This window comes from Drosophila simulans, chromosome 3R (assembly GCF_016746395.2).
Source record: "Drosophila simulans strain w501 chromosome 3R, Prin_Dsim_3.1, whole genome shotgun sequence".
Taxonomy (NCBI): domain Eukaryota; kingdom Metazoa; phylum Arthropoda; class Insecta; order Diptera; family Drosophilidae; genus Drosophila; species Drosophila simulans.
Genome location: NC_052523.2, coordinates 3,791,952 through 3,817,774, shown reverse-complemented (window position 1 = coordinate 3,817,774; position 25,823 = coordinate 3,791,952). Strand labels below are relative to the sequence as shown.

General features: G+C 41.1%; 4 protein-coding genes and 1 long non-coding RNA gene across 7 annotated transcripts in view; 2 read left to right on the top strand and 3 right to left on the bottom strand.

Annotated features, from left to right (window-relative positions):
- Positions 1-2,742: 2,742 nt before the first annotated feature.
- On the bottom strand, positions 2,743-4,476 carry LOC27208940. Its single transcript, XM_016184472.3, has one exon. The coding sequence runs from the start codon at positions 3,356-3,358 to the stop codon at positions 3,032-3,034; it is 327 nt and encodes a 108-aa protein (XP_016033568.1). The 5' UTR covers positions 3,359-4,476; the 3' UTR covers positions 2,743-3,031.
- Positions 4,477-10,471: 5,995 nt separating this feature from the next.
- Positions 10,472-11,014, bottom strand: LOC27207882. 2 transcript variants are annotated; one of them, XR_001600614.3, is made up of 4 exons: positions 10,829-11,014; positions 10,744-10,773; positions 10,665-10,691; positions 10,472-10,596 (listed from the first exon to the last, which is right to left on the bottom strand). It is a non-coding gene; the product is annotated as an uncharacterized LOC27207882 (long non-coding RNA). The 2 variants fall into 2 exon arrangements; XR_006541917.1 differs by having other exon boundaries at positions 10,472-10,691; positions 10,829-11,013.
- Positions 11,015-11,300: 286 nt separating this feature from the next.
- Positions 11,301-12,820, top strand: LOC6727077 (endoplasmic reticulum resident protein 44). Its single transcript, XM_002102438.4, has 2 exons — positions 11,301-11,907; positions 12,032-12,820. The coding sequence occupies exons 1-2, from the start codon at positions 11,345-11,347 to the stop codon at positions 12,699-12,701; spliced, it is 1,233 nt and encodes a 410-aa protein (XP_002102474.1). The 5' UTR covers positions 11,301-11,344; the 3' UTR covers positions 12,702-12,820.
- A 6,904-nt stretch (positions 12,821-19,724) lies between these two features.
- The window catches only part of LOC6727073 (zinc finger protein rotund), a 37,093-nt gene continuing 30,994 nt past the window's right edge, over positions 19,725-25,823 (top strand). The window contains exons 1-2 of one of the 2 annotated variants that reach the window (XM_016175850.3): positions 19,725-20,370; positions 20,803-21,430. In XM_016175850.3, the coding sequence (XP_016033567.2) occupies positions 20,960-21,430 (471 nt within the window). In that variant the 5' untranslated portion in view covers positions 19,725-20,370; positions 20,803-20,959. Of the gene's footprint in view, positions 20,371-20,802; positions 21,431-24,929; positions 25,068-25,823 lie in introns of those variants that run through there. The other variant, XM_044923397.1, reaches the window with a different exon arrangement.
- Positions 23,703-25,641, bottom strand: LOC6727075. The gene has a single exon (XM_039295708.2). It carries the CDS (start codon positions 25,071-25,073, stop codon positions 24,648-24,650), a length of 426 nt encoding a protein of 141 aa, XP_039151642.1. The 5' UTR covers positions 25,074-25,641; the 3' UTR covers positions 23,703-24,647.

The window sequence follows — 25,823 nt, the reverse complement described above, 5'->3', positions numbered from 1 at the left end:
TGTGTTCCATTTGTATTTGTTGTTTAAGGTCATTCCTAGAATTTTTAAGGACGTAACGCTAGGAATTTGGATGTTGTTGCAGCTTATCTTGCATGTGCAGTGACGTTTTCTGCATATGTGGAGGTGTTGACATTTGGATAGGGAAAGCGATGCCCCTGAGTAGGAGCACCAATTTTCTATATCGTCGAATAGATTGTCTAAGTTGAAATTTGTATTTGTGTTTTTGTTGAAATTTATTATAAGGAAGAAGTCGTCGGCATATGCGTTGAATTTAATTTCTTTATGTAGGGATATGATATTGGAGAATTTGTTGAATGCTATGAGGAAAAGTATTACGGATATGGGTGAACCTTGGGGGATTCCGTTGAATAGGGGTAACGGGCTTGATGTATGCGGACCGACGCGGACAGTTATTTTTCTGTTGCTCATGAAGTTTTTAATGTATTTTATTATTTTGGGACCCGTTTTCCATTCCTGCAATTGCTGGATTATGGAGTGCACACCTACTCGATCGAAGGCTCTTGAAAAATCAAGAGTGACGAGGGAGGTGTGCATTTTTGACTTCGTTATGAGATAGTCTACATAGAGTAGACAGTCCGAAGTCGATTTGCCTTTTTTGAATCCGAATTGTTTGTCGTTAATTAGGTTGTTATATGTCACTAGCCACCAGAGTCTTTTCGCAATTATTTTATCAAGTATCTTAGCTATACAGCAGTTGAGGGAGATGGGTCGGTATGAGGAAGTTTTCGTTTTATCGGTGTTTGGCTTAAGGATTGGTATGATTAGGCTTGTTTTGTAGGCTTGAGGTATGTGGCTATTGAATATTTCATTAAATAGTTTCGTTATTCGGTTTTTTGTTGTGTGGGAGCTATTTTTGATCATTTGATACGAGATTCTATTTAGTCCTGGAGCACATCCTTTTAATGTTTGTAGTGCTGAGCTAAGTTCTAGATACGTTATGTTCTCTTCTATGGTTTGGGCTATTGGAGAGGGGGTGTAGAGATGTAGGTTGTTTCTATATTTATTGTTCCGGAACTCCTCTGAAAAGTTCCAGTCGCCGGAGAGGTCAGAGAAATGTTGTGCGAATATGTTAGCAATTTCGTTGCTAGCCAATGTAGTCTCATTATTTACTGGGTTTGTGATGGCATGAATTTGTTTTGCTGGGTTAAGTCCGCAGAAGCGTCTTATATTGGCCCATATTTTGGATGAGGGAGTAGTGGGATGGATGGTTGAGGTGAAAGAGCTGGAAGCTTCTTTTTTCCTCTTTTTTAGTTCGTATCTAAATATTGCGTTTTTGCGTCTATAGTCTAGAATGTTGTCAACAGTAATTGTGCGGTTTAATTTTTTCCAGGCAAGTTGTTTTTCTTTACGTAATTGGTCGAGGTGTTTGTTCCACCATGGAACCCTGTATGGATGTGTGTTAGGTGAGGTTTGTGGGATGGAGAGGTTTGCGCTATAAAGGATGATTCTGTTGATTAGAGCGGCTTCTTTGTTTACGTTGTGGGAGGTGGGGTATTTCTTGTTGGTTTGGTGGGTAAGAGCGTTGAACTGTTCCCAGTTGGCTTCTTTGAGTTTAAAAAAGGGTCTGTAGAATTTTTGTGGATTGGTTGTTGGGAATAGTGTTGTGATAATAGGGAAATGGTCGCTACCGTGAAGATCGTTTAGTATTTTCCACTTGGCGTGGGGGGCTAGGATTGGAGAGCAGAGTGTGAGGTCTATGTGTGTGTATGTGTTGTGTGTTGAAAAGTGTGTGGGAGATTTGTCGTTTAACAGGATCTATAAAAGATAGAAAGCTATGATTAGGTATTCAGGTCCTAGTGACGCCTACACGCTTCTATCAGAGATTTGCAATAAAACAGTATTATATTTTCATCACATATGGCTATTCATGGGTCACCATTATGAGCATACATCTCAAACCGAATAGGAAGCTTTCCATTAGCATTAGCACGAAGTTCAACTCATAGTTTCAGCACGTTAAGCACACTTAATTACCAGAACCACCCAGAAGTGGCTACCGTGGATGCCTAGCACAAATCATTGAGTTTAGTGCGACAGGCCATTCTCCATAGGTGCGAAGGGCCAAAATGGACATGACAACGCCAATCCTTCAATGGTCCTCCGCTCCTCCCGACCGATCAGCACCCACGGAGCGGCTGAGCGGCGTAGCCAGACATACTCGTATTTTTGGTGTTAAAATGGATATAGCTGCATTTTATTATGATTATTATGATTTTCGTCAGGCAGCGGGCAGAGGGCTTTGGCCACCGGGAAAAAAGTACAAATCATTGACGAGTGAGCGGCACTAAACTCATCAGCGGAGGAAGCGATGGAAGGGGTACTCGGTATTCTGAGGAAGAAGTGCCGGCCGATGGAGATGGAGATGGCCAAGAAGTAACCGGTAGCAACGGTAGCCGATCGCCAAAGCCAAGTGCCAAGCCGCGTTAATGGCCGGCCAACTACGGGAAGGGGGAGAGGCAGCTGCTTTGGGGGGATGACTACCATGGATGGGGGCTCAATGAGAATTCCGTGCATTTGCAATCGCACTTGGCCAGCGACTACGTCCGGTCGCCGATGGGTCAGGAGCTGAAGAAGACTCCAGATGTGAGATGCAGTGAAATCTAGTAATAGTGCAAGCAGTGTGAAATGAGCTGCTTATATATAAACAATATGCACACTTAATGTGTAATATTTTGGAAAAAATAGCTTGTGTGTTTTGAGTTAAACTATATTCAAATTTCTTAAGATATTTTGCAAAAGGTTTATCTATTTTTAATTTTTAGTATGTTCTTATTTTGCAAGCACTTAGCTCAAATAAAAGTAATTTTTTTAATTTAACTAAGGCTTTATGGGATTGTGAATTTTATACCCGACTTCATCATTTCTGTGTTGGTCGGTGAGAGGATGCTTCCAGCGAGTGCCCACTGTAGCGAGCCGCTTCTGTTTGCTGCTGATGACGACGTTGAAATCTTTAACGCGTTCTGCGCTTGGCATGATCATTATCGCTGGTTTCGTTTTACGCAACTGCTTCTCAACTCATTTGGCGCTGGTCCCACTGCAAGTGCTGCAGTAACTGCCGCAGCAGAAACAGCAACTGCAGCAGCAACGATTGCGGGCAGTCGGTTTTCGGTGATCCATCAATTGCACTCGTACTCGGCCAGTGTCCAAATGCAACTTCTGGCCATGATGTATGCTCATTGCACTTAGCTCCACGCTCCAGGTCGGTGCAGGCAGGTAAGCCCTGCTTTGCTGTTGGCCAATTTGATTTGCTACCATTTGGAAGACAGGTTGGCGGCTTCTGATTACTTGTTGTGGTGGCATCAAAAACAAATAAAAGCTTAAATTGTTTTCGGATCATAAAGCAAAAAGGGTTTAACCCATTGATTGTCTGTTGATTGCCATTTATGGCCCCCTTTTGGCGGTCGAGGATGTCTTTGTATCGCAAGCGGATCTGGGTGGTTTCCGCTGGTCTTCCTTGTTTTTGGTGGATTTACAACTTCACAGTTATAATTAGTGTAGAATGGCAGTATCTCGAATCGTACACGAAAATCGCCCTGTAATTTGCGGTTGAAATTGTGTGAAACGAGTTGCGGGTTCACACATTAACAGGAAATTGCACTGATAAAAAACAGAGCACATATCCTCTAAGAAAAAATAGAAAGGTACCTACTTCAAAAATTGCGGTTGTAAAATGTGAAAGTAACTTACCTTAATTTAAAAACATTGTTTTCCAGGTGCTAAGAGTACTAGAAAAATGAAATATTTTGAGATCTCAATATCTAGACGCATGTTGCCAGAATCTTTATAAAATTTTTAAAAAGTTTAGCTTGAAAAAATGCATATGCTAATTATGTGGTCGAATGCATTACGTATACGACTTAGTGTCGACCGTTTTAAATGCAACATGATTAAAACAGGCCACAGACGACATTTACGAGCCATAAACTTTGCGCTTACATTGTAACCGGCCACAACTAATTGGGTCAAAACGCGTCTGCGAGGGCTCAAACAACACCTGTTGGCAGGTGAGCACCGCGAGTGGCCGCGATGACGATTCACTCAGGGCTCGGCAATGCATTTGCAATGCACAAATAAATAAATACATTTTTGACAGAAAGATGACGCGAGATGATGACAATAGAAGTGATGACATGGCCGATACCGCGCCCCATCCCCACCGCCGGACGTTGGTCACTCGGCCACGTCTACTCACCACCTGAAAGCCTTCTGGGGCGCACCTTGAGCTGCACCTAATTGTGCCCTGTCTCTCCGTTTTCGGGACACCGACTTGGCTCCGTGCGGCCTTTCTGGCAGCAGTTTCCACTGGCGAATGGCATAAATTTAAATTTTAATTTACTGCCTCGTCAATTGAAGTCGTGTCCGGGCACTTGGAACCCGTCCCAGGTACGCGGTTAGCCGGGTCTGCTATTTTATTTCATTTCATTTATTTATTTTGAGCTACTTGCAAAATAATTGCATAAATAAATATTTTAAAAAAGGTACCCGGCCCGCTCTCACGCACACTCTCCTCGCTCCTCTCCCCTTAATTTGTTGTATTTTGATTACAATCGTTCGTCCGGCTGGAGTCGAGCAGATGTAGCAGTGGAGCTGGAGCTGGAGCTGGAGTTCGAGTTGGTCAGGAGCTCGTCGTCACCCGCAGATTGAAGCGAAGTGATTGCCTCCAATACAGCTGAGTGGCTTGAACCTGTCCAGATAACTGGCCCAGATCTCCGCGGACTGGACAATTTATCAATGAAACGATGGATTGCAGATGCCAGTGCCACGGTGCTGGTGGTGACACAAATTACGCGAATGTAAATTTCGACTTAGATACACAACCACTCAGCACAAATTGGATAAAATGTAGAAAGAGAATCAATCAATTAGGGGGGCGAACTAGTTAAATATTCTCCAGATATATTTCTAAGTCCCCATCAAAGTAATTTATTGTAGCAGAAAACACGAACATTAAAAATTGTTTTTAACTTTCCATCGGATTTTTTTTATTTATTTATTTATCTAATGTTGTAATACTATGTAACCGTCACAAAATTCATTTCTTGCATTAAAGTTGTAGATTTAACTTCAACAATCTAACGACGAACAAATGTGTTAACAACTCAAGAGCATTTTTCTAAGCCCGCTTAACTTTTTCATTTCCCTGACTGGCAAAATAAACCATAACATCTTAGTCCCCAGACTCACAAAAACCAAGTCTGACCCCAGCAAACACATACAAACAAGGCGACAGCAAATTGACATATGCACACACGATTAACAAGTGTTTAAATCACAATAAAACTTTAAATCCCCGCAGATAAAGAAATAAAACCATAAAAACATCCAAGCAAGAAAATCCGAAATAAACGAATTCGATTCCTGATTGTCTGTCTTCTCACTGGCATGCAAAAACATTGCTCCTAAGCGAAGGAATACGAAAAAAATACGGAACTTACGCACCCAAAAATTGGTCAATAAAATCATCGACAAAACTTTTGTTTAGCCGAGTACGGAGGACACCCAGTCGCCAAGTCAAGGAGATGGAATCGGAGGGGGACAGAAAAAATAACTTCTTTTTTTGCGGGGCGTGTGCAGAGCCAGTGGACAAAAACATTCCCAGGGCAATAAAAGTGACAACAGTTACAAAGTGGCAGCGGGGGCTACCAGCACTGGCAAAGGCCAACTCATACGCTGGCTCACACGCACACTGAGACGGGTCTTAGCCAATTTAACAGATGCTTAAAGTCAGAACACTCGTAATCACATATTGGATTAACGCTGCCTAGTGTGAGCTTCAACTGCAGCTTTAGGTCGGAAGCGCAGGGAGCGTCCCACCAGTGAGTCACTTGCTGGGCAGGACAGTTTTTGAACTAAGGAATACCCTTTATCAGAAGATATCTTTAATTAATACTTAATGCTCATGAAGACGACAGCATACGTACTATTCTTAAAACTAAAACTCAAGATTTTTTTGGACCCTGCTAGAAATAATGTCAAAAGTTAAAGAGAAACATTTCTCTCATTTGCTATAAAGATTTCTTGAAATTAACTTGGCCACGTAAAAAATTTTTAAACGTGTTTTTATTAGGAATATATTACTTTTATAAAAACATATATAGATATATATTTTTCAGTACGTCTAACTCAAGCTTCGTTCCCAAGGACTCCATCACAAACAGGGTATCCATTGTTCGCCAGGGCGTTACCCAAATGAGGTCCTCATATTTATTTGGTTGACATTTGCGGGCTACCGAATTCGCGATCCTCCTCTGACTTCTGCCGCTGCAAATGCGATTCCTTCTTGACTTTATTTCACTTTTATTTTTCGGTCTTTTTCCCGTGCTTTTTTTCATTTCAAAATCGCGGCATAAATTCCCGAATATATATATATCCACAGCGTGGCTTGGCTCAGCACATTTTTGGGTCTTTTTCAGTTCTTTGGTTTTTCTGGCGGGTCCACAGCTACTTTGTCTTTGCCGTTGCCTGCCATGGGGCAAATCCTTTAGACGACGTCGCATGTTTGCCTTTTTTTGGCACTTTGTGTTCATATGATTTTATTTTTTTCTGCCCATTTGCGGCGTTTTGATATGTTACCCGGTAGCCGTGGAGCCCTGCTCGTTTTTTTCTGGCTTGGTGTTGGTTTGTTGCCTGCGGTTGTGACTGCGAAGGACCCATGCCCCATGCACATGCCCCATGCCCCATGCGACTCTCCTGCCGAAATGAGCCACTTAAAGCGATGAGATTTTTGGCGTCTGACGGCGACGTCGGCGGCGTTTATCAAATAAATATCTTTGAAATATATAACAAATAATGAAATGCTGTCGCAGTCTGGATCAATGGGCCCGAATTGGTGTTATTAATTGCGAGCAATTGATTTGATTTGTTCTGCGAGCTGCGTAAATCCCATGCATCATCCTTAAGGATCATCTAATGCTATCGCCCCTGCAAGGACCACCCGCTCTCTAAGCATCATTAGCGAGGATGGACAAAGCATCTGAGGTCCGGGGACCGAATTAATTGAAACATTACCTAAGCAAACGTTGCCCCAAAACGGTGAAACCAACCCGAAAGTTCTCAGGCTAATTGAATTTCCCCATGTCCTTCCGCCTGGCACCGCCTTCGTCCTTCTGTCTGTTTCAGTCCTAGAAAAATGAATGTCTCGCATTTTAAGTGCCGCCCGTGGTCGCTGCCTGTTGTTTTGTTTTATTTTTTATGGGTCTTTGTTGGCCTGTGTTTTCACGCATAAAAATTAAAGTCCCCATGCTTGGCATGGGCTTCCGTTTTCCGACATGTCCAGAACCCCCTCTTCTTGCCAAGTTGCTGACCCTCAACAATTGGCTTTTGTTGCAAATGTTGCTATCATTAGTCGGCCAGCTACTTAACACGACATTGATGTGGCTTAATTATGCCTCCGATGATCTAGCCGAGGCATAGAACGAGCAGTCAGGGCTGGAGATGTAAAAAAAAAGTTATACGATATGAACATGAATCAAGAACAAGCTCTATCTAATTTAATGCTATTAGGTGTTTAATTTCGTTTTACGATAAGCATACAACATTAAGTCAGAGTAGGTTTAACTTTTAAATATGTTATAAACTATATTTATACGCGCCTTGTCGAATCCTTTGGCAGACTTAATATATTTATAGGTTTTTTATTTAAATATCTTGTTGACCTCATTATAAATTTCTTGTTGAGATACACCTTAGATTGCGCCGCGGTTTCCGCCGGTTTAAACTATAAAGCTAGCTTTAATTTTAGTACATTGAGACTGAGTGTGGCAACTTTTTGCCTCACACGAGGTGGGAGCGTGGTAATTCATTAAATCAAAAGCTGGCAAGAGCAGCTCCATAAACATTTTGGCCTTGTTGATGAGCCGCCCTAGAAAACCGTTAATGATGTGCCCCACGGCAGACGATTGCGATTGCTAATGTCCCTAAAACGGGGGGATGGATGGGATGGATGGCATCCACGGAAGAGAGCGCAGATGGACAGCTTGGAATGGCTTTGCCCGGTTGACACTCGCTAGCAGTTCAAGCGGCGCTGTGCATCTCAATCTCAATCTCGAGATTGACTAATGGAGGACGAGCAGGACGTGTTGATTGATTGTTTTTCCATGTAAATCGCCGGACGAATTAATCAATGCTAATGACACTTTCCCACTAGCTGCAACCATCCAGAAACTGCGTCAAACGGAAATGTCTAGCCGAAAAGAAGGAAATAAAAAGGATGTCCGTGCTACAATTCAACAAATTGCATTTTAAGCGGATTCATGTCCACACTGCAATTTTTTACAAAGGGATTTGCTGGCTCCACAATCTAAACACTGGGCGTAAGATAACCTTGATTTACGTTTGTCTTCTGTGCGTTAATTACCCATAAGATACTTATGCTCATTAAAGCATAGATACGTATACGCACTGCCAGGAGAAGTTTCGTATCTTAATCATGATTTTATGCTAATGTGTCGCAGCGTCTTGGAGCTGCCAGATTACAAGATACCGAGCTGCGACAACTTAACTCTTGCCAACTCGAACGCGTATCCCTTAGATACACTGGAGCAGCGCTACCAAAATAGCTATTTTCAGACATGACTTTTGGAATAATTCTTAGAACGACTTATCCCATCACTGAGAAAATACACATTACATATTATTGAATTTTTTCCGAAGGATTCTAGATTAAAACTTAGATCAAAAGAATAAAACATAAAATAATAGCATTATGGCTTCTGGACATAATACATATTATTATTACACTATTAAATTTTAATAAATGATATCTATACGCATATAATAATAAATTACAATATTATAATAAAGAGTACGTATTGAGCGCAGTTACTTGGAACCATCTCAATATATATATTTTTAAGAAAATAAAGTTTATTATTTAAAAAGTTTATTATATCATAAACTTAGCAACTTTAAATTCAAAAATGCAATCTGATATCAATAAGTTTTATTATGGTTTTTAGGTCCAATAAAATTGTTTAAAGCACATAAATTAAAAAATAAATGACATAACTATTTTACAGCCTAGCAGTCTAAAGTTTTCAACACTGCAGTTGACCCAACCCATTATCAATTACTGAAAAACCGCACGGCGCTGGTCTACGCCCACTTGGATACCCGGTTTTTTGGCCATGTCAACCCTTTTGAGAGCCTCGTACCTTGACTTTGTTTTCCTTGCCACTTACCATTTACCATTTAGCATTCAACATTTAACATTTCGCAGCTACACTGGCTCCCGTTGCGAATTTGTTTGTTGGCCGTCCGCTGCATGCAAGGGTGGCTTTGTCTGGCGTCCATTGCACTTTGGCTGGAAGGCTGGCGACTTACCAGTACATCTATAATTACGTCACCTTGCCGTGGCAGTCATGGGCCAAGAACTTGGGCGGTGCCCGACCTGCTCAAACCTTTAAGTCCTCGCCTTTAAGACGTCTGCCGGTTAGTGCAAGTCCTGCAGTATTGACCACAACTGAGGACATATAAGCCACCCGCACGTCCTGACTATAAGCTGATTTTTACACAGGACGGAAAGAGATTTAGATTCGCATCAATATAAAATAGGTCTTAAAGAATAGTTAAGATACATTTCAAATTTAAACTAATAGCTTACGATATTTAAATATGTTTTTATTATTAAGCTAGCTAACATAAACTATATGTTGGGATTGCGTATATTAACGCAATATATAAAACATTTTTCGTTCACTGCAACATCTGATATAAGATATTGTTCAACAATTTATAAGCGGCTTGCTGGCAGGAAAAGAAAGTTGGGAAGCTCACGTGTCTAGAGGGTTTTTCTTAGCATGATTTATATGTGAAATATTTTCGGCAGTAGATGGAACCGCAAGTTGACACGTCTTGTGGTCAGTTCAAAAGATAATAACGCAGCACATGTGAGCCAGTTGTCCTGCCAGGACTTTCCACTCTTCTTCGTGGTGGGAGTTATAATATTTCCCGGGGCCTTCGTTTTGCTGATTTTTCACACTTGTTTGGCCCTTCAACAGCAACAGCTGGGCCCCTTTTTTATTATTAACTTTTCCGCTCCGATTTTGGTCACGTTTGATAAGCTTGAACTAATAATTCATGAATGGACAGCTGTTGCCACTGCTCCCGCTGCTCTGCGATGATTTTTAAATATGATTTGAATGAGTTTATAAGTTTGTTTATTTATTTAATGTGAGAACCACATAAACGAGGGAGAGTTCTCCCGTGAGGGTGGTTTTGCTTTAACTTCGGATTGATTGATGTCCTTTTGCAGACAATCATTAGCTGCGAGTTGTCGATTCTCCCACCCTCTTTAAGTCCCCAAACTGCCACGCCCCCTTCAACTGTGAGTGGCGTTGACAGCTTGCCAAATTGTCTGCTGAAAACTCGTCTTAAGCTGCAGACATCGTCCCATGACCATTATACGTCATTAGCATCCAAGTCTCCCAGCTCCTTATCCATACTATATATGTACTATATGTGTAGCTGACAACGGATTTTATTTGGGAGGTCTTCGAAACATCATAGCCATGCTCATCGATTTATAAATAAGTACTTACTAATATTTTTATTTCTGACGCAGGCACTCCCTATAAGCTTAAAAATTTGTTCAGATGGTGTTCTTTATATCAACGGTGATACTTTTAATAGGCTGTTCTACTTACAATCACAATCAGTGGCATTGTAGCACTCTAAAATTGTATAAATTATATTAAATGCAACCATTTAACTAACAATGCTTACTTAAAGGTGCATCTACTACTAGCAGGTCACCTGTAATTTTATTCATTTATTTGGTATCGAAATAAAAAATGGTTAGCAATCTTACAGAACGGAGGTATCAGAATTGCGCTTGCAACACCAAATATCAAACAAATTATAAAAGTGCTGACATACATGTTAGATGTACTTGATTTACTTTGGTGTAATAAAAAAAATCAGTTTAATATTTAGGAAGAGGACGGTGATCTTAAAACACTACTCACTGAATAGTTTATTTTTCTTCGAAGTTTGTTCTTTAACGCATGAGTTTCCGCAGCAAATCAATGAAGCAGTTTTATGCCTTCCAATTTTAACGTATCGAATCAATTTTTTTTTATAGCTTAGCTTATTTTTTCCCCACTCATTTTCTATCGATATAAAACAAAATTTTTGCCGTACACCTCTACTAGCTCGAAACGGGTATCTAGTAGTCGAGGCGCTCGTTCTTGTATTGTATTGTACAAATACATAAGTTTGCAATTAAGGTGCGAAAAATTCAATTTTTATGCATATTACTTAAGATCTTTTCATGTCGAAATCAGACTTATTCAAAAAAAAGTTCCCCAAAAGTAAGTAGTTGAACATGAAAGTGGTCGGCAGTTTGGATGTCCTCTATTTGCTGGCGATCCTAGTATCCCTACTTTCTCTCGTCGCGGGAAACTCTTCGGTGGTGGCGGTGACCCACGAAAACTTGCAAGGAATAATCGATTCTAATGAATTGGTTCTGCTCAGTTTTTACACGGATTGGTGCCGTTTTAGCCAGATTTTGCAGCCCATTTTTGAGGAGGCGGCGGCGAAGGTTCTACAGAAATTCCCTGAAAACGGCCGTGTGATCCTGGGAAAAGTAAACTGCGACACTGAAGATATATTGACCGATCAGTTTGACATACTTAAGTACCCAACGATAAAGATCATCAGGAATGGATTGGTTGGCAATCAGGAATACCGTGGCCAGAGATCGGTGGAGGCCTTCCTCCAGTTTGTGGAAAAGGAGCTATCAGACCCAATCAAAGAGTTCCATAGCATTGATGAGCTTAAAAACGTGGATGTTGGCTATGGAATAGTCATTGGTTATTTTACCTCCAAGGATCATGCTGAATATGACAACTATCGCAGGGTAGCGAGCCTGTTGAGAAACGATTGTAGGTGAGTTTATTGTATCCATTGAACAACTCATAGTAAATCGATATCTGTAAAACAATTTGTGGAGTTTCTGTTAACTTAGCTTCTGATATATATATTTCTAATTATACTATTTTAAAAATGACAGCTTCCTTGTGGGCTTTGGTGACTTGACTAAGGACCTCCGACCGCCAGGAAAGAATGCGTTGATCTTCCGCGGCGATCCCTCGATTCCGAATCACAAAAACCAGTACAGTGAGTACTTGGGCAACATGACCAGCTTTAAAGAACTCACCTTTTGGATCGACAAGACGTGTGTGCCTCTGGTACGAGAGATCACCTTCGATAATGCAGAAGAGCTATCGGAGGAAGGATTACCATTTGTATTGCTGTTTTACGACAAAGACGATCTAAGTCCCATACAGGAGTTCAAAAACGCAATTCAAAGCCAGATGGAAAATGAGACGAGGGTTATTTTCCTGACTGCCGAAGGAGAAGCCTTTAAGCACCCACTTTTCCATTTGGGCAAGTCCCTGAGTGATTTGCCAGTGATCGCAATCGATTCCTTTATGCACATGTACCTATTTCCACGCTACCAGGACATTTACGATCCAGGATCCCTCAAAAAGTTCATTGATGACCTGTTCAGCGGTGCACTGCATTATAATTACCACGTGGACCTGCAGGCTAAAGAAGATTCGGAGTCCATAATCGATCCAGCTGAAGACCTGCCAGTTGTCCACGAGTCCAAGTTTAAGGACCTTAAGCCATCCAAGCACCGGTACACTTTGGTCAACCGCACAAGGGACGAGCTATAATAATATCCTTCTCTACCATAATCTTCGGTCATGCTTAGGTGTAATCGTTTATTATCAGTTTAAGACAGATGTTTTTAAATGTAAGATTACAAAAATAAACAAAAAATTATTTATTTTAACGCTCAAATTAAATTAATTTAATATCAATAGTTATATCTTGAACAAATAAAATGGTAGTCCACCATCGAATACAAAGCGTTCTCCGACTATGAAGTGAAATATTTTCACAAGCCCATCGCCGACTAGACCAGCATTGAATGCCCCATTTTGGTCGCTGTGACAAATCGCACACCCATCATATATGGGCATCTCATCAGATAGTCAGGAGATGACACGTGCCTCGATATCGATATTTCCTGGAAGATCGCTTCGATCCAGAACAGGAACGTCGATTTCATTTGAATATGCCTTGCCGACTGCTCTACTCCAGACCATATAAACACTAATAAACTCATTAGTCAAGCATCTCACAAGCAAATCTCACAGGTGCAAAATACCAATACAATAAAATTGTTTTTCTCTCTGCAATCTAAGTACAGTGAAGTGGAAATAGCACAATTTTGTATATCTTCGAAACTTAAAATATCACAATAATTTTAATCGTACACTCAGGAATTAAAGGAATTTTTTAAGAAACAACAAATATTTTAAAATTTGAATCACACTTTTTCCGAACCGATATATTGCATTAACTTTTAAAAATTTTACGGCATAAATGAATCTTTTCCAATTGATTTATTATTAAAAGTTAAAATGCACAATTTGCATTTTCGCTGTCAGCTTACCACGACTTGCATTCTAACATCTGATCGCATCACAATGTTAAATTCTCGAGGGAGTATCGCGGCTTTCCTTTTCAGGGCCGTGGCTCTGTGCTTACACTTCTACTCCAATATTGTCATAATTAATAATATCTTTATGGTCATATGCCAGCGCAAAATCGAGCGTGACTCGAGATGAAGTATCTGCCACAGCGGCGAGTGCAGCTGCAGGTGCAACTGCCTCTAATCAGCGTCAGCAGCGCGTGCCACTCGCGTTGTCACCTGCACAATTATAGAATTTTCCATAGTCGGGCAGTGCTGGCCACCAAAATGGCCAGGTCCCAAAATGGTGTCCGCCAAGAGTCCGCGCGAAGTGTCCGCCATAAATAACTGCCAATAAATGTCAACGGTTTTGGCGCATTAACATAACAGCTACGCCGAATTCGTTGACAGGTTACTGCTTTTTCTTCGAGCGCAAGACCTACCTGGGCAGCATCTTCCATCCATCCATCGTCTGCTGGCATCATTATTTCTCGGGCTAAAATTGAAATAATCGTCTTTTAATCGCCTACGCCTCGACGGGCTGACTTGGCTCCAATTACCGCTGCAATCGTTAACTCTTCGGGCTGACAGCCAAGTTGGACATGAGCCTCTTCAATTGCCACTGGGATCATCAGTACGATCGACAATAGTCGCGGAAGTCACGTGCGGAAGCTTTCCAGCTTTCTCAGTTACACTGTTGGCCGACAAACATGCGAGTTCCGAATTAAAGCTGGAAAAACTTCCGTTTACAAATTACTTGTTGATTTTTTTTTTTGGAAATTAACCTAGTTTTTGAAAAAATGTTATTTAGATCTTTTTTCCGTTATTAAGATGAAGGAATGACCTGGTACTTAGTACTCATTTATGTTCATGAGAAAAAGATTATAGTACGTTTGCTAAGATGCATGTTACGTGTAGCAAAAAGCATTTCCGACCTTATTCTATATTCTAAGCCAGTTACCCTTCTTGGGGATCAGATTAATTTCCATAGCAGCCGTTATGCCGACAGGCTTATGGCACACCCGAACCGACTAGCAACTATCCTAGCTGATCCCATCTCTCTCCGAAGACTGAAGAGGGTACACCCCAGCGATCTCCTTACCCGGAGGATAATATAACATATTACATTTTAAGTAATTGATAACTAGACTAGATTTTTCTTTCTTTTGTACTTTATAATTAAGATACCACTTGGTCTCATTTATCTTTATCACACATTAGGTTAAGTTCAGAGGAATTACTGAACGATTCCTTTTGAAACCTTAATAAATAGAATAAATTATTAAAGGTCCACTAGTCGAGTCCTTTTTTCAATGTCCGTCCGTATGATATTCAAGATTTTGGGTACCATATGAACAATATATTTATGATTTAACAAGCATATTGAGAGCGACTAGGAGGCATTTATACATTTAACCTTATTTTTTAGTAAAGGTTATCGAATAGCTGCTGACTTATATGCTCCTTATTCTTCCCTTTTAAATTCCGAAAGATAGCTTTAGAATATTAAAATATACCAATATTTTCAGCTATAATAAAAAGAAAATTGTATCAGAGTTATATTCAACTTTCAGTACGTCTTGTGTTCGAAAACAAACGCAAATATTTAAGTGAATTGTATGTGTATTATGTGCTTGAAATTCCCGCATGTTTCTACTCGAAAATGCGATAAATTCCCAATGCTCAGTGAGACCCAGCTGACAATTACAATAGCAATTTGCAGTGGTCAAATGTGTGATATTTCAATTAAAACTTAACGGCGCAAGTCATTAAACGGCAGATACAACATGTACAGCAATCGGAGGAACACAAGATGCCGCAAAAAGCGCAAATGTCGCAAAAGACGGCAAAAATCGACAGCAAAAGCAGAAATATCGGTGGCAGCGGCCATTTGAGAGAGCTCAACATATTCAAAGTTGTGCACGAGCGCGATTCCAATTTCATTTTGTGCTCGGCGACGGGGCAAAAACCATTTGCGCAGCAACAAATGAAGAAAAAACACAAACAAAACGTTTTTGTTTAATTAAATTAACAAAATACGCGTCGGATGAGCGGCTAAAAAACTCGGTTATTTTGCACGCAGACCAACACGCCAACACGTGTTGCAGAATTGGCCCAGAGAGAGAGAGAGTGTGGCCCAAAGAGAGACAATGACAATGACTGGCTTTAAGCCTGCTCTTAAGCCCTGTTCTGTCCCACTTCCACTCGGCAGCCAAGTGACTCCGTCTCACTCGAGCCACCATTCAGTTGGTGGCCACTCGCTCGCTCTCCATGCGAACATAGCTCATGCGCCCTGTTGTCTCGCTCTGCGGCACTCGGCCAACCCGTTCTGGCCAATCGGCAAAAAGCGGTTGAAAAACAGGCGGAGCCTCTCCGGACCCCCGATGCAACTTGGTCGGGAGCCCTGATCCCCGTTCAGAAGCCCTCAGCCATAAGCCACATGCAAACCCTGCCCCTGCGCCATTGCAGCTGTCGGGAGAGTCTGTCAACCATTTGGCGTCCATGACCAAGCATGACGGCTATCTGGGCCCTGTTTGTGGTGCCACTGCTTCTGCCACTGCTGCTGCCACTGCTGCTGCTTCTGCCACTATCTCATCTCGGGTTCTGGCTTTCTGGCTGGCATTTTGACATTTCGCTCGGAGGCTTCTGGAGTCGGTGGCGCCGCACTGCAGCATCTGCAGCCACATCAGTTATCTGTTCCGCTGCGGTTTGCGGCGATAAATGTGCGCCATCATGCAACTGGCTGCGGACTTTGCATTGCGGTGCGGCACTGCGGCTCTGTTTCCAGATCGTGCAACTGTGTTATCCAAAGAAGTTATCCCAAACATAAAAATATGGAAAAGAAAACTCTAGTATATTTACCTCAACCATACGGAAACAAATTTGAGGTTTTGAAACGAAGTGGGTGCTTCTTGGATAAGACAATAAATGAACTTGAAAAGACAACAAAATTTGAGTAATTTTGCTTCTACGTTTGGATACCTCGGAATCATATTAATCGCGAATTTCTTCAATAATTAATGTTTTAATAAACAAGTATTTCAACATTGCTCTTTATTAAATGTAACAGTTTTTTAGTACATTCATTTGAAACAAGCTTGAACGTTTAATCGAGCTGCTCGACAATGAAATTATCGCCACTCAGCTGGCGGAAGTATGAGGGAAACTTTTCTAGCTTCTTTCGAAATCTCGATAAAGGTTGAGAGGAAGAATACTAAAATAAATCAATATCATATTTTACAAAAGTTTGGCTCGGGCGGTTTGTGGGCGTCAAATACTTTTGTCAATTATGGCAATGAATAAAACATGTTTTGGCATGTATTACAATTAAAAAAAAAACAGGAGGATTTGGTGGATCAACGTTCTAAAACCATCTTGCACAATGTAGAATCTGCCTGCCCAATCTCAACTTCCAAGCCTTAATAGTTCACTAGATCTCGACGTTCACACGGATGGACAGACGGACGAACGGAAGGACATGGACCGAGCCACTCGGGTAGTGAACCTAATCAAGAATATATATACTTATAGAATATATATATATATGTATACATATATAAACGTATACCTGTTATATACTACTATTCCCGTTTACTCTTCAAGTAACGGATATAAATACGTAATAATTTAAATGCCATTTTGTATTATTTATGTATGTTTTGCATAATATGTCGTTATGTCGGCCTTATTTATATACTATATCATCGTTGGTGGCTGAAGGTATTTAAAAATCGTGATCTATTATTTTACATTCCATTTTGGCTTGGTTTTGTTATTAAAAAGATGTTTGGCTTTTTCTATCATGAGTTAAGTTACTACTTGGAACTACATGAATTTACCCATTTATCCCACTTTCGTGTGTAATAACGCTCTCTAACAATTATTTTGAAATAACTAAACAAACTTTATTGAAAAATTTGTCAAATCCCTAGAATAAAAATCTCGTGCCTTGATTTTAAATTGAATAAATATTTCGGATTTACAGATTTAATATATATTATACAAAAATATTCCTTATTTTTTAGTTCCTTAAAAAAAAACCTCCGAAAACATAAACTTTTTCTTTGTCTTTTTTGTTAAGTTTCCAAGTCCGCTGCTAAAAGTTATCTAAATCCCATCGGTCAGAATGGCTGGTCGTCTGCAAATACAAAGTGGCATTGATGACAGTGCAAACAAGAGCGGCGACAGTCGAAATGCGATAAGGAAATTTGTGCTGCACTCAAATAAATGAAAAGCGGCACGGAAAGCGCATTAAATGGCAGCCGACAAATGGAAGACCATAAAAAATATGTAATTGCGGCAGGCGAGCCATATTAGCAGGTGAAATAATCAAATTAGCTGATAAACCGAAAGGGAAACTGCGGGACATTAGGTTCCCAGTCGGTCGGAAAAACCACAAGGGTTAAACGCAGCCATTTCCCAGTGATTTGAGTGAGGAAAAGCCAGCTACATCGTTGCCATTGCGATCAAACATACCTGGCATTCTGCTACTGGTGCAATCGACTCGAAGTCCCCAGGTGGATGTGCCAATTGCATTGATTAACTAAATAAACGCGCAGCACTTGCATTTTAATTTCATTTATTTTGACCTTTTTCCCCGAGGAATGGCAGTTGCAGTTGTCACAGCCGAAATGCGCTGCCATTTTCCCACCCGCTGGCGACACATGTCCGTGCCCATAAAAAATGCCTTGTCAGGAGTAAAAAAAAAATTGAAGAAAAATTAACAAAAAAATATAAAACGGCAAGCACAAGCAAAAAGATGCCAGTCAAGGGGCGAGCAGTGAAAAAAAGAAATAAACCAAGTGCTCCAATAAAAATTCCACCGCCTTCGCCCTCGTGCCGACCTGCTCTCACACTCACACCCTCTCTTTCACGCTCGCACTCTCTCTTTTTTGCCCGCTTTTATCGTGTTTTTTTTAAGAGCGCATCGCCGCTTTTTCCCGGCTTGCTCTTGAGCTTGGCCAACACTGCGTATGAGTGGAATTTTTTCAGAGCCGCCGAATCATCGCTTCGCTTGAAATGAATATGTGCGATTATTAGCCGCAAAAAAGCGTGTTTCGTTTTTGCCACTGACTTTGGTAGTTTTTGCGGATTTTTAATTTGAATATTACATGTATTAAAAACTCATTACTACGCGTGGTTCGCCATCGAAGTTGGTCAATGGGCTAATGGTCTGCGGATGCGATTTTTTGTCTTTTGCGCAAAATTATGCATTTGGGATCGGAACGAAAGCAATTAATGTATGCTCTTATCTTCATTTTGGGTGTGAAAATGTAAATACTAACTAGGAACGGTGTGCTAGGGTCAACATTATGGTTAAACCAAGATGTAAATAGTTACAATTATTAAGAAGGAAGAAATTGGTTATAAAGAAGGTTTGGATACTACGATTTAATACTTTACACCTACATATATAATATTATAACTTATACGAAATAAAATTCAAAAATTATTTAATACAAATAAAAAGCCTAGAAAAAAAACCAAGTGTACAATTGTATTTATTAAATTAGAAAATATAAATATAAAAAAGAAAAACTAGAAACTTAAGTAAATCAAGGTGCTTTTGTGAATTGTGGTAAAGCAGAAACGTTGAAAGTGCATACTAAGTAGCTAAATAATTAACAATACTATAAAATAATGTTCCAGGATTAAGCAATAAAATGGAAGCCACTTTCCTGATAACACTGTTGATAAACGATCCCATCTTCGGTGGCGGACTTGAACCATCATTGCTCGTCACCTAAACGCCCCCGAGTTTTCCATAAAGATTGAGCTATAAAAACGGGGTGCCGCATTAACCGTTCGCCGCGCAACGAGCAGCGTGCAACGTGCAGCATGCAACTCGCAATATGCTCATTCATGCTCAAAGTCAAGAGAAAAGAAAAGCCACTCAGGCAAAAAGCCCGAAATCAAATCAAAGTTGCTCAAGAGACCCGGCAGCAAAAAGCGAGCTGCAGGAAAAACCACAAACAATTTTTTCCATCGCCCCGAAGAGAGAGGGAGAGAGGCCGCGCGAGAGAGGGAGAGAGCGAGCGAACCACTTTTTGCCGCTGCTTTTGGAGCAAAAGGAGTAAAAAGCTGTAGCGCAGGCGTCGCCGTCTGCCCCAAAGCCGTGCCAGCCACGAGTGCGAGAGAGAGAGCGGGCGAGTGGAGCGACAGAGAGGGCAGCTATGCTGCGATTTGGCGGCGAGTGCGAGGCATTTGAATGTTTTTTTCGTGGCCGCACTCAGCATTCGAGTTCGGAATTCTTGCGAGCTGGCAGCTACTTTTTGCGCTGCTCGCTGCTGCCGCTTCTGCTGAGCCAAAGCCAGAGGCAAAGTCCAAGCCAGGCTAAGCCAAACTAAACCTGGCCCAAACGGCCGGCCACTCGGCCACTGTCCACCAGTTGGCCACTTTCGCGCGCGTTCCAGCCAAGTGCACTCCGCAGTCTGCACTCTCCGTTCTCCGTTCTGCAGTCCGCAGTCTGCAGTCTGCAGTCTTTTTTGCCCGCGTCTCCCAATCCGCGAAGAATTCTGTCGCAAAGTGCAATGCATTTTCGCCATTCCGCAAGTGCAGCTGCTCCCCCAGCTCGCGGTATCACAATTAAAAATCGAGCGGAGTGAACTCGCAAATTGTTATCACCACACGTCGTCGTCGTCTGAGTCGGTAAAAAACAAGCCAGGCCCTCGGAAGGGTCGAAATTGGTCAAGTGTCAATGCGTTCGAGGCCGTAATAAACGTGTTTCAGTGCGCCCCTGAATAGTTATTGTGATCCGCTGATCAGCTGAGTGAATGCAAGTGAACGAATATTGAGGAATATCCACTTACCAACCGCGATAATTGCGAGAATTTCCACGAGCCACTCTGAGGAGTAAATGTCGAATGGTTAGAAAGTAACGAATTAATTCTATAAATCCCAGCAGCAACGAGAGTAACTCATTGTCTATGGAAAATTTAAAGTCTAGCCTAAAAAAATATTTTATATGCGGACAATAATTAAAATAGTGTCCTTACTCTATGGATATAGTTCATTGATAATTATTAACATAATTTATTTAAAATGGAAATAAAACGTTTTTTTTTTACAAATTGATAACATAAATGTTGCTTTTATAACGTAAACATACCTTAATTTTGAATTTTTGAAAATATTTATGATTTCAAATCGATTGCAACTCATTACTCACATCACGATTGTGGTTAAATATTATTTAGATAGGTAACCACCGCTTTCATTTCTAATGGGTTCCGTACAGTCCAGATTTGAGGATAGACTAAAGTAGTTGCTTTCTAACCACACGATTCTTTCCCTACTAGTCGCCTCAAGCTCGATTCCCCAAAAAGTGAATAAAACAATAAACTAAGCAAGATAACGCGTTAATTAATTGAAACGTGAAATAGATATTCCGAGCGAACCCCCAAGTGGAACTAATTAGAATAACGCCCTGCACAACCGCCAATCGAAGGTGCTTAAATGATTATGCATGGTACCTGGTACAAGGGACCTCAGTTGGCGCACCATCCTCACTCGAATCCGCACAACAGTTCGCACGGCCACAGTGACTACCACCAGTTCCGCTCGTACCCCTCGTTCGTTGTGACGCCCTACCACGATGGCCATGTCCAGGGCCCGGCCACGCCCACTCCATGCACGGCCCCGCCAACGCCCTGCAACGGTCCAGTTCCAGTTTCAGTTCCAGTCTCGATTCCCGTCTGCCACACCGGCGGCCAGGGTTCGCCAGTAATTGTCGAGAGCTCCTTTGCAGCCGCCGCCGCCGCCGCTGCAGCGGCTGCTGCCGTCGCCGTCGGAGGATCCAGTGCCACGCCCCTGCTGCCCAGTCCGCCCATCAAGATCGAGCAGGTCTTCGGCGAGCCCTCTTCACTTGGAACCGTCGTCGAGGATTACGCGCTGGGACTAGACTGCCCCGTGGAACACACGTTTCGAGTAAGCGCACTGAAAAACTTACATTATTATGCAAATATAAAATATGAATATATATATATATATATACTTATATATATATAAGTTTTGCCCAATTTTTTAATATTTATTTTGTATCCATATATATTATTTTATTTCATTATAATAATGTACTTTATTTGAATACAACGGAAACGTTTATCTAGCTGAAAAAATGAAAACATTTACTTTTCTTTATCGCAGGATATTTATCATGTTAATATACATTTTTTCCTAAGTGATTCTGTTTCTTTACATTATATCAAGAAGTGTAAAAACATCAAATGAAAAGCACATTATTTACTATGCGTTTTCCAAGGATACAAAGGTTACCTTCTTGCATAATTGGTTTGAAAGAACCAACTCGCCGAAACTTTTTCTAAACCATTCACAAGAGAATTGTTATACTGCTATTGATGTTAGTCATGTTATGCTTAATAGAAATTATAATTTCAACTATTTTAAATAATCGACCGATCTTCAATTATAATTTGTGAGAATGAGAGTTTTCATTCTTGGGCATCGGGGAAATCTGCTTGCCAAATTAATAGCTCTTATAGCTTTCGAGATCTCAGACCGTTTACATCACCGAACACACAGATAGATAATAATGATCCTAATGATACATCTTCGATTGAATAAAAATCGTTTTTTGAATAGTTGTATACTCTACTGAAGAAGTGTAAAAATTGTGAAGGTATTACTCCTGAAAATGGAGAAATTTACCTACCCAAATCTAACTTCATTTTTTTTAATAATATTTTGTAAGTTTTGCCCAATTTTTTAATATTTATTTTGTATCCATATTTGAGATATTGCTTGCCATTTGATAAATGTTTTCTTTTATAAAATATATGAAGACTTTAAGCGTTATTTAATAAAAAAATAGTTAAAAGAAAAAATGTTCCTTAGTAGAAAACATCAAAGCTCATATTTAAAAACCTCACTGTTGGCTGCCATGCTTTAGCCATCCGACTATCGTTTCCTACCCAATTTTTATAGCAGTGTATGGATAATGTTATTATGTCAAATTACTGGTTAGCATCCCCATTGGAGCAGCTGCTGCACTTGTTTGGCTCGACTCTCACCACCGAAAGTGGGCGTGCTCCAAATCAATTTCCATAAAATCATCCAATAACACTTAAAAGCCAGGCAGGGCAAAAAACCGACACACACAAGTGGCAGGCGAGTAAAAAACAGGAAAACAAACACGCCCCCAACTCGAAGAGCGCGAGAAAGAGCTCTCTCTTCCTCTCTTTGGGGAAAGCAAGAGCGCCGCAAAAAGGAGAGAGCTCTAGTTTCGAGTGGGTTTTTAGGGGAAAACGCTCAAGCTTTTGCGTCGCTTTTTCAGGCGGCCCAAAGGACACCACTTTTTGTCGGCTTGGTTCGTGCACAGGATATCCCATAATTGCCTGGCTTTCAAAGCTTTTCGCAGTCTAATGGAGATTGACATGATGGCTTCAAGTGGCTGAAAGGATATTAATGCAAATCAACAGGTGGCCCTGCGAAGTTTAAGAGCTAGATGACAGCCTGTGGAGTTGAATAATTTAAGGAAATCAAAATGTGATTGATTTTTTTAATTTCATAGCATTCCAGATATTTTGCTTTAAAGTTCTATATACATATAAACTTTTTACTGTTAGTTTTTTTAAATTTCTCATAAATATTTCGTTATAAATTGATGGTATTTCATATGAGTTTCTCGTGTGCAGAAATTCGAAAAAATTCATTTCAATTACCCAGACGAAACCATTTTTTCAAACCTTCTCTGAGCTTTTAATGCATCTTAAAGGGCAATATCATTTTCTTCTGCTGCTGGCGATGCAAAATGGACGCACGTTCCTTACGCTTATCAGGACATTTCGCCCACACAGCCAAACACATGTGTGTATGTGTGTGCGTGAATGCCAGCAAAGGGCAGCTGGAAATCCTTGAACATAAAAAGAAAACAAGCCAAGCAGCCAGCACATGCACATAAAAACATATGCTCCTGGACAGGATTTAGTTTGGGGACCCCATCCGACGCCTTGCACTTTTTCCGACGCCGACTGCGACGCAGGCTGCGCTGCAAATGCAATTCCTCCGCGCTGATACTGCCGCTTTTTAAAGGGTCCTGATACTGGTCCCTCGTACTTCTCATAAGCAAATCGGCTTAGACGAGCGTTTCTAGAAAGTCTATCTTAGTATAGATTAAAAGTCTTCCAGAAAATATATATATTATGGCTTAAGAAAATGAAACAATTCAATTGGAGTTGAAATGATACAAGAACATTTTTCATTTTAATTAAATAATACATAAGTATTAGAACAATTATATATAGATAATAATTCATGGCAAGCTCTATAACATACTTTTAAGATTTATTTATTATTCTATTAGATATAGTTCAGTTTGCTTCTATCCAGGTTCCTAGAACTAAAATAGTTCTTAATAAGATTCGATCCCCCACTTTTCAACTTCGATCTATAAGTATCTTTCAATTTACTCTTTGATCTACTTGGATCAAACAAGGGGAATATTATTCAATGGTTTTTCCTGCCGCACAGACGAAACTTAACTTGAGGGGGAAAATTGCAGCGGAAAATAGAAAATCATTCAGAGAAATTGCACAGCAAGCGGTAACAAACAAACAACGGGCTTCAGCTGAGCTGGGGAAAAACTAGTAAGAAAAAGGGAAATAATATAAACAAAATGAAGGAAAGAAATTGGCGCTCGTGAAATGTTAACGGGGCCAGGAGGGCGCTGAGTTCAGCAGTGGCAGTGGCAGCAGAAGGATATATATCCGCAGTCATCATCGAGCAGCGACGCCGGCAGAGGCAGCAACGCCGACTGCGAAGCTGGCAGCGCTGAATGTTTTTATCCTTTCTTCGATGTGTCGTCGCGGCATATTGCTCTGCTCGTATCTGTGTGTGTGCGAGTGTAGCTGTGTGTTTGTGCCAGGACATCACACGGTTTCGCTTTTCTTTTACAACTTTTTGTTATTATTTCGTTTTTTGCTCGACGCCTGCAATGTATTTCTTTCAGTTTGCTGGCGTTTTTTTGCTTCATGTGCAAGAAAAAATAAGCTTTTACTTGGCTTTTTTATGTCCGAGTGTGTGTATGTGTGCGTGTTTGTTACTGCTGCTTTTCCGAGCTCTACTTCTTGAGTTTCCTTTTCGCGCGCGCCATTTCGCTGCTGCTTTCCACAGCTCCTGCTGCTACTTACCCGTACAACAAACATGGCCATAAGTCGCCGGAGCTCGCTTCCGCTCTGTCTGTTTTCCTTTTTCCACCAGTCGCCGCCTCTGCCGCAGTCGCAGTCTCGGCCGGCGTCTCAGCCGCAGTCGGCGTCGCAGTAGCTGCGATTGTTGCATGTGGTCCTGGGTTTGTTGCCTTTGGCGGGCTGCAACTCTCGTTGTCTTCAGTTCGCTTGGGCTTGGCCAAATCTATTGGTCGCGGTGCCGCGCTCACGCTCGCGTCCGTGTCCGTGTCCACATCCGCATCCGCATCCGCGTCCGTAACCGTGTCCGTGTCCTTTTGCGGCCGAGAGTTGCGGCCACCGCACGCGAGATGGCGCCGCATCATGACGAGGGCTGAAAAACTCCAATTAGGATAACCGGGCTGGTTTTCGGGGATGAATTTGTACATATTTCAAATCTACTGACATCCAGAATATTAAGGACAAAAACATGACTTAACGACTCTACCGGTTTCTTCTATCATCTATAATTGGTTAGGTTGGAAGACCCCATGTTATCTGTTCTCTATAATAAAGAACTAAAGATCATATTCAGCTTATTAAGCTTATCTTTAACTATTAAAATAGATCACAACTCTTATCATAGCTGATCCCAGAAGGACATCCAATAAATAAGTGAAACTTCTGTTCCCTTTAAGTGCTTACCAGCTTTGCAAAAGTACTACTATATTTTAAAAGGTGGTTAGAGTCCAAGGGAATTACACTTTAGTTTTTGGCAGGTAGATTTGGATATTGCCAACATTCAAGCACCTCCAAATGGGAAAAAATGCCAAACGTGTTATTCTTGTCTACGCCTACAGCAAGCACGTCTTTTTGAGGAAAAACAGGCACACAGGACCTATTATAGGATGTGCAGCACACACACACACATATAAGCGCCGCTTGAAGACGGCGAGGCGAAATCAAAATAATAAAAATCACAAACATGAGCAAACCGTATAAAAGAAACCCAATCTGCCGCTCCTCCCCGTTTCACCCCGATCTGCCGCATGTCGCGCAAATTCAGCTTTATTTTCTATTTTTCCCCATTTTTCGCTTTTCTTACAAGAAAATGCTGCAGTGCGCGCTGAAACTGCAAATGTATGTCTTTATAACGGGCAGTGTGCATATAAAAAGGAGCGAGCAGGGGGAATTATAAA